Consider the following 8,599-nt stretch of genomic DNA (forward strand, 5'->3'; position numbering starts at 1 on the left):
AATTGTTTGGCCCTTTGATTTGTATGCCTTCTATTGTTGCGTTACTATTTTACTGCTACTGTCTGGCCTAATGCTGCCAAGTAATGTGTCTGAAATATACTAAATTATTAAAATCTAACTGTGGAATTTTTTTTTTCAAGATCATGCAAAGTAGAACCAGCATGGACCACTTATTAGCCCTTGTAATATGACAAGTATTAAGTATTATTATTTTCATAAAATGGTGTTCATGTTTAATATTTGCGAATGTGCACTATTCATCGTATATTGTCAAGAATTTGATTGGAATATAGATAGAATAAAAATGTTTTCGTTTAATACATTCATGCGGTTTTACGCTTCATTCACCAAAATAATTTATTTTGTTTTATTGTATTTTAAAATTTTTAATTTTGCTTTATTTGGGTTGTTGGCGTCCATGTTGTGGTTCTTACTTTAGCAAGGTGGGGACTGCATGTGGGCTTCCATTTTCAAAAGGTTTTGTGCACTTAACATTGTACAAGACTGATTGATAAACCTAATAAAAGTTTTTTGTTTTATTTATTATTTTAATACGGACTTAGGTTCTAACATGGTGTTGTCGGTTGTCCTTGAAAGGATGCCTGGCTTCCGTGTTGACCTCTCTACATGGTTGGGTGTTACTGGCGTTATACTCATCCGTGTGGTAATCCGGTTTTGGTAATGGAGCGTTATTGCCACATGTATATATAGATATATACATTTAAATGTAATCTTACTTCTTGACAATTATATAATGATTATTTTCACATGCTAGTGTAATATAATAATAGACTTTAATCTTAAAAAATTAACTGCTGACAGAATAATAATCTTGAAGCCATGTCACCATTTTGTGAGTGATTCTACTCATTGCATCACATGTTGATGTCTTTTTTGAGGAAGCTATGCTTCAACATGTCCAGTTTAACAAACGGACACTATATCAGAATCATGCTAGTTATTTATTTGCTGACTCATCAATAGTTTCTTTTCTTTTTTCTTTTTTTCAGACACATTTGATGTTTCAAATTTTTTAAAATAATGGAACTAATATAACTGAAGACAATTTTACTATGCAATATTGTCTTATTGAGGTTGAAATTTGGATCACAGTATGGATAATTTGATACTTTTTTTAATATAAAGATACTTTTTTAAAAGTATCAATTTATTTTTTGTTAAAATTTGGTTGATACTCTATATATATTTATTATACATTTTGAATGTAGATTTGTATTTTGTAATCTAAAGCTTTGTTCAATAATACATTTGAAAGGTAATAGTGTGTTCACACAAAGGGTAATTATTGTGCGTTAAACAATAATTTTCTATTATAAATTGCGGTCTTTTCTTTTTCAAAGTAAAGAAAACTTTAATTTTGTGCTCTAAAGTTTTCAGAGCAGCCATTTACAATGAACCAAAATAAGTAAATTTCCTAACGGCAAATTACTACCTTAAATACTGGAGTGCGATAAACAAAATTCTCATTTTTACAAACATACAACATATTGTTTCATGTAAAACTGAATCTGTAAGGACGTCTCATCTGCTTAACCACGTCCGACTAGCCCCAATCTTCCTCCTCCTCGGCTGCCGCCCGCGCTGCAGGTTGTGAAATGCCAGCATTGCTGTAACCGTTGTCCTCCTGGAAGTCACCTCTCTTCCTGCTATCCACTGAAGCAAATTTGCTTGGCTGTGAACTAAAGTTTGGCATGCCATGGGCACTGAACGCCATCTCTTCAAGCCAAGCAGGTACTGTCACGAACTATGGATCCGATCGCTCCGGATCCCACAGCTGTGATGTAGTGGTCTGTGACGGAGTCTGCGCACACAGAGACCTCACGTGACCGGGGTATTACCATCCGGCTAACACCCCCCCACTACACTTCGGTAACTGCCACCACGTGGGTTCCCGGTCCACGAGCCAACTATCCGGGTCATTCACTATCACACAGATCAGTGGATGAACCGGATATCACTTACTGACCAACCGCAGTCAATCACCCCCAGCTACAATTCCTAAATGCAATTTAACTAACTACCTGGTAACGTCTCTTCAAAGGCAAGGTACGTTGTTCAGCAGCTTAGAATATGGAAGACTTGGCCATTTAGATTTTATAATAGGTAAAAAGCAGTGCATACAAGTCTAATGAAAATGACTATAAATCTACAGAATAATAATAACAATATAAATAATCACGACAGTTCAAATGAAAGGGATAAAGATGAAAGAATACTTAGTTTCTCTGGAGGGTTTCAGATGGTCGTTCATATGTCCTTTTGAATCCTTGCAAACCCCTTTTCAGTATGTATCAGGGGAGACCCTCAAAGTTCTTCTGATACCGGGATATGCCGTCAATGTCCAATTAAGTGTCTGGTGATGTTCCATGGGTCTCTCTCCTCTGTCCTTGTGCACAGATTTTTATGAACTCTCCCATGGGCAGGAGACTTACTCCTGTCAGCCAATGGCAGCAGAGTGACTGTGAAGCCTAGGGATTGGCCTCCAAGTGTTTTATGACCCCATCAAAGTTCAGTTCCTACAATAAAGATTATACTTAAGCCCGTATCTCCCTGATGCATCTGCATATTTTTATACAGAATACATATTTGCGATCCTTATTTATTTACATACAGAATGAGACCACACACGGTAATGCTGGGACCTGTAGTTCTTCTACCACCCATAGGTCAGCTACAGAATCACATCCTCTAGTCATATTTGATACCCAATTAACCACAATACTCTGTAGAGCCTGGATCTGGTGTCAGAAAGGGCATAAGTTGATTCATAAATGAAATATGAAAGTGGACTGGTTTTATGCCCAGAGCTAATTATGGGCTATTACCTCTCCTCAAACCAGACCTGGAAATTAATGACGTCGCGCTCCAGCCAGGCTTGACAGCGAGCTGATCTTATCTTTAAGGACAGGATGAGCTGCGCCTGGTATAACCTTTATGACCTTTTATAGCCGGCCTCACAGAGTAGTGGTAATAAAAGTGTCCATCTATATCATAGGTGACCCAGGCTTCAGGAAGATGAGAGTTCACAGTTTTTTTACATATGCCAGAAGCATATAAGATGGCTACCCAGAGGAATTATGTATGTATGCCGGCACAAGGTACCTCCTGGTGAGCATCGGTTAAAACTTTCACTAGTCCACGGACAATTTTTTGCTCGTCATCACCAATCTTATTAAAAAAAGAAATGGCTTTTCCAGTGTTGCCGCAGCGTCCGGTTCGGCCGATCCTGTGAACATATTCATCAACATCGCCAGGGATGTCAAAATTTATCACATGAAGGACGTTCTCGATATCTAATCCTCTGGCAGCAACAGACGTGGCAACAATCACAGGACACTGTCCAGAGCGGAAGTCGCCCAGAGCTTTCTCCCGCTCTCTTTGCTCTCTGTCCCCGTGAATGTTTGTGCAGGGGATTTTTTCTTGACAAAGAAATGTTGCAATTAAATCCGCCATCTTTTTGGTTTTCACAAAAACCATTGTGCGCTCATGGCCTATGAGTTGTAAAAGTTCCAGCAGTTTAGCCTGTGACGAACTGCGACCGCCGCGGCCACAATACGTCACGAAACCGTAACAGCGCCCCTAGTGGTCAATCCGCAAACATGCCTCCCAGCCACTTTCAGCACACCGACAGTCTAACTTGAGTCCGTACAGTCGATAGGCTGAAAGCGCAGGGAGTGGACCTCCAATTGACCGCAAGCAAGCGTGTGCGCAACCGGACTGGAACCACACACAGGGTAGTTTAACTGCCACCACCTTGCAATTTATGGGAGCAAGGAACCCACTATCTAGATAACAGAACCGAGTAGCTTTCTCTTCGGAGAGGCTAGGGTAAGTTTTTGCAGTGTTTGAAAACAGGCATATGGCTAGAGAAATGACTTGGAGGTCATTTATTATATATCTATATACAATACAAATTATCACGATGCACAGTAATTATAACACAATAATCAAGGAAAGTATAGTCCAATAAACAAAAGGGAGAAAAGAAAGAAAATACTTAGTTTCCGCAGAAAAGATGTCCGTTGGTGAAATAGTCCAAGAAGCCTTTGTCCAGTGTAATATGCCTACAGCCCACGCATTCTCTTGCTGAGGCCCTCTTCAGGTGTTGTTAAAAGTGGAGAACTCCTTCAGCAGATTCTAGGTCTTTGTTATAAAGGGTCCAAGAATCAAGGCAGGGAATTGAGAGTCCGCCTGCTAGGCAGGCTGTATCCCTGAGATGAATGCCAGTCCTGAAATATGGTATGTGCCATATCTCGGGATGTCTCTGCTGTACACAAGTAACAAGCACACATTCACATTCCCCACAAAATATGGAGTCCAGGGATACCAAATATGACTATTATAACTGGTTCTCTGATGGGGTAACACCATAACTTTATCTGGGCATCTCCTAGAGTTATATTTGCCATATGTACATGTCCAGTGAATTCTGAGTGACACGATGAGTGAAATGGCTCCCCCCAGGTGTAGTCTTCACACCTAGCTGTGATATCTCTGCAGAAAGGAAGTTCTTTTGTCAACCTAAGAAAACCAGCTGTAATTGCGTTATCTGCTGTGCATCTATTGACTGACTTGAACAAAAGGACTATTTTGTTCTCTGGGTACACAGAAGGAGACGCTCTGAGTAATCAAATTGTAGGTTCTGGGGCCTAGGGAAATAATTACTGTTTAATAGACCTACTGATCAATAAGGGAGAGTAATATTGATAATATTGGGAGGATGGTTCAATATTCTCGCGGATCATCCGTGACATAGCCCTCTTTCCATACTCTTCCACTTCAATTATCTGCTGTTCGACATCACTGCACGCGCCACCAACTTGTCCGACAACCACGAACAGATAATCTGGCTTCAAAATCTCTCTAGCAAGATTTTGTATGGGCGTAGGGAATGTGGCACTGAACATTAAGGTTTGCCTTTCTTCTCTTTTTGGCATTCCTTGACTTGACAACAATTTTCTTACATCTTCCATAAAGCCCATGTCCAGTATACGATCAGCTTCATACAGAACAAGGTATTTCACTTGGCTCAACCCAATCTTCTCCTTGTTAATAAAGTCCAGTAACCTCCCAGGTGTCGCACAAAGGATGTTGCAGCCTTGAAATATCTGGCGCAGTGAATTAGACGTTTGTGTTCCTCCATAGATTACAACTGGACGAACGACAGTTCCGTATGCAAATTTCCAAGCATCTAGGTAAATCTGATTGATCATCTCTCTGGTAGGAGCAACAATTATGGCTTCTGGTTCCTGAAGATCTTTAAACTGACTCGCTGCAACCCCACTTTTCATCATATGAGCCAAGATGGGCAACGGCCTTTTTTTTTAGATAAATGATTTATTGTACAATGTTATATTGGCCTTTTCAATAAAATATAATAATAATGAACTGTTATAATTTTTTGATCTAGATAGTTTATTTTATTAGGACAACATTGTATATGTAAGCGATGAATACACATGCTGTACTTGGGGGTTCAATCTTTTTTTTTTATACTTTTATAATCGGTCTTCCACATCCCCATCTGTTTAAAAATTTTGTCTGCTGCAATATAATAACTTGACACTCTCTATTACTGCTTAGTTATGCCAAACTTTGTGTAGTAATTAGAATACTACTTTAACTTACCTACTGCATGCTGATCTTGGCCTGATACTTCAGAATTCTGTGTAGTCATTATACTCCACCGTTAGCATTGACTTCTTCTATTGTCCTGATCATTGAGAGTTATGTGTAGCCGTATTATCCACTGTTAATATCTAGCTACTGCGGATTCTGCTGCTGTCTGTTCTGATCATGGCGAGTTAGCATTCGGCCTTTTGAGAATACACATTACCCTCTGCAGCCTGTCCTGCTGAGTTAGGATGAAATTATACTCGACCGTTAATATCTACCAGCTGCAGATGCTGTCTGTCATGATCATACAGAGTTATGTCAAGCTAGTTGTTTGTCCTTTGTAGCTATGTGAAGTCCTTATACAACACCATCAGCTGTCCTGATAAAGTTGATTTTTCAATTTACTAATCAACCTACAATGTTAACTTTACCAACGGCTGCTGTCCAGATGAAGCTGACTTGTATGCCTCAGAATATAACGTTAGCTCTAACTGCTGCTGCTGTCCTGATCAAGTTGATTTGTTATGTATATACCTCATAATAAAACACTATAAATACCTGCTGCTCCTGCTGCTGTACATTTAAAGGTGACTTGTAACCCTCAGAATACTATAGCTCTACCTGCTGCTGCTGCTGTCTTGATCAAGTTGATTTGTTATGTATATGCCTCATAATACAACACTACCTGCTGCCATGAAAAAATGTATTTATGTGTAGGCCTTATACTACACTATTAAGATGTACCTACTGCTGTTGTCTGTCCGAACCCTGCTGACTTTCAACGTGGACTAAAGGCTCCTTTACTGATAAGTCTGCAGTTAAAATCATACAAAAACATAACCTTATAGAAAAATAAGTATGGAATCAATATAACTTAAGAAAACGTTTTTAATAAAAAAAAATTAGAATAAAATTAAGGGAACTTTTGCAGTTGTTCCTGCAGGCTTGTGAGCTCCTTCAGGTCCCCCCCCCCCCCCCCATATTGGCATTCAAATTCCTGCAGCATTCTTTGGGATTTTTGAATGAGGGCTCTTAATTGCCTGATTTTCCCATGCCTCTTTTGCATTAGAGCATTTTCTTGATTACTGTTATGAAAACACAAGAGATAAATATATCAATTAACAATAAGTAATTTATTGAATTTTGTGTAGTATGTAGTTAAGTGCAGATAATTTTAGTAATTTTTAAAGTATACCATAATAAATGTAGTTATATATTAGATTATTTAGTGACATTTTAGTAGTTTTAAATTAAATTTGTTGTGTTATATAATATTAGTTTATGTAGATTAAAGAGTTATTGTGCATGTCTGTTGTTTGATATTACTGTGGTTTTTGTTGTCCCATTATTATTGTTACTTTTATGATCTTCATCACCTGCTATATAATTGTAGGGTGCAGTGTTTCATGACTTTCAAAATTGCTCCGTACTATTTTTGTGCCAAATATAAAATATTTGCCCTGGGGACAAAATGGCTCATTAACCGTGGTCTAATAGCTGATCTACTAGTCCAGAGCAGCTAGCCAATTATATAAAATAAGGCCTTTTCAGGTATTTGTCAAACACCTGCTGTCTAGATCTCTCCTATTGGACGTATTTCAAAGACATAAGCATTGCTGCTACGTAGCTGAAGGGGGGGGGGGGTAAGTAGGTGTCATGTGGAGGTGACAAATGCTAAAAAAGACTGTACGACAGCACCTGTTGCCTTAGAGGTGAAGCAGGGGACAACAGTGTTTTGTTCCCCTGCAAGCGCTGATATTGGCTGTTACAACTCTACAGCCAATGAAATAAATTCACATATGTGGTGGTGTTCAGGTGAATTATATGCTAAAAGTGGAACTAAATGTGGGGTGCATTTAGTCCTGTAACCACTTATTTAATAAAAAAACTGTGTGTAAATTCCCTTTTTTTTTTGTCAATTTGAACAGTTTTTTCTAGAAGACAATCGTTGGCTCATTATGTAAAATTGTGGATTGATCTAATTGCTTAGCATATTCATTGAGGGGTGTAGTTTGCCTAATTGAATCACTTTGTTTTTTTTTCAACTCTAGGGTCACATAAGGGTGTCTTCTCTTAACATGCGACATAGCTCCCAATTACCATTATTTAAATCCTTTAGCCTAAAGCCATATTGTGCTCCTTGCAGTCTAAAGCCTGCTGTGCGACCAAAGTTAAGGGTTTTGTGCACAACTGTTTGTAAATATACATATTGTTTGTAATACGTTTAAGATTTTTTTATGATTTAAACACTACAATGTTTTCAAATAAAATAGTTTGTAATTTATAATTTGTTCAAATTATTTTGATTCTTTAACATCTTAATAGATTACCGTTGGACAATTAAATCGTTAACAGACTTTATAGAATAAATTTGGATTAAATAGAGGGTGTGTGGTTTCTGAAATGGGGTTATTTGTCGCTGACACTATGTAGGCCTCAAAAAGTGACTGCATAACCAAACTGTTATTGAATTATATTTCTGTTAATAAATTATCTAAACATGATATATGCATATGGCGATTGTAAACTTATACATTTATTTAATCTCTGTTAATCTATATTGTAGCATCAAGTGACATTTTTATTTTGATTATATAATTTTATTTCTAATATTTTTTTAGATTAGTTACTTTTTTAACAAAGATGCCATTAAAATTTGGACTCAATTTTACCACTGTCATGAAGTACAATGTGTAACGATAAGATAGAACTATGCCCGTGAAAAGTAAACTCGTTTTTAAGTTTTTTATTAGCACAAACATAGATACCTTTTAATATTTAAGATTTTTTTTTAATTAGCGTTAAAGTAGAAATGGGCATGGGGTACTGAGGGTTAATGTTTCTAAATATGTGATATATACATAATTACAATGATGTGTGCACATATTTACCCTCCTGGTGCGGGGTGGTAACCAACGCCTCATCCTCTTCTTCAGGAGCTGGGGTGGCGATCTCCTCCTCA

General features: G+C 37.8%; 1 protein-coding gene across 1 annotated transcript; it reads right to left on the minus strand.

Annotated features, from left to right (window-relative positions):
- Nucleotides 1-1,564: 1,564 nt before the first annotated feature.
- On the minus strand, nt 1,565-5,315 carry LOC122945400 (probable ATP-dependent RNA helicase DDX4). The gene is made up of 3 exons (XM_044304471.1): nt 4,779-5,315; nt 3,124-3,543; nt 1,565-1,765 (listed from the first exon to the last, which is right to left on the minus strand). The coding sequence occupies exons 1-3, from the start codon at nt 5,313-5,315 to the stop codon at nt 1,565-1,567; spliced, it is 1,158 nt and encodes a 385-aa protein (XP_044160406.1).
- Between the last annotated feature and the right edge of the window lie 3,284 nt (nt 5,316-8,599).

This window comes from Bufo gargarizans, chromosome 8 (genome assembly GCF_014858855.1).
Source record: "Bufo gargarizans isolate SCDJY-AF-19 chromosome 8, ASM1485885v1, whole genome shotgun sequence".
In the NCBI taxonomy this organism is placed as follows: Eukaryota; Metazoa; Chordata; class Amphibia; order Anura; family Bufonidae; genus Bufo; species Bufo gargarizans.

Excerpts from the sequence above, each read along its gene's own strand:
- LOC122945400 (XM_044304471.1), bottom strand. The coding sequence starts at position 5,315 with ATGATGAAAAGTGGGGTTGCAGCGAGTCAGTTTAAAGATCTTCAGGAA. Across the intron at positions 3,544-4,778 it reads TGGAAGAGTATGGAAAGAGG|GCTAAACTGCTGGAACTTTT; the intron begins GCTATGTCACGG and ends AGTTCGTCACAG. Across the intron at positions 1,766-3,123 it reads TAACCGATGCTCACCAGGAG|TTCGTGACAGTACCTGCTTG; the intron begins GTACCTTGTGCC and ends TCGGATCCATAG.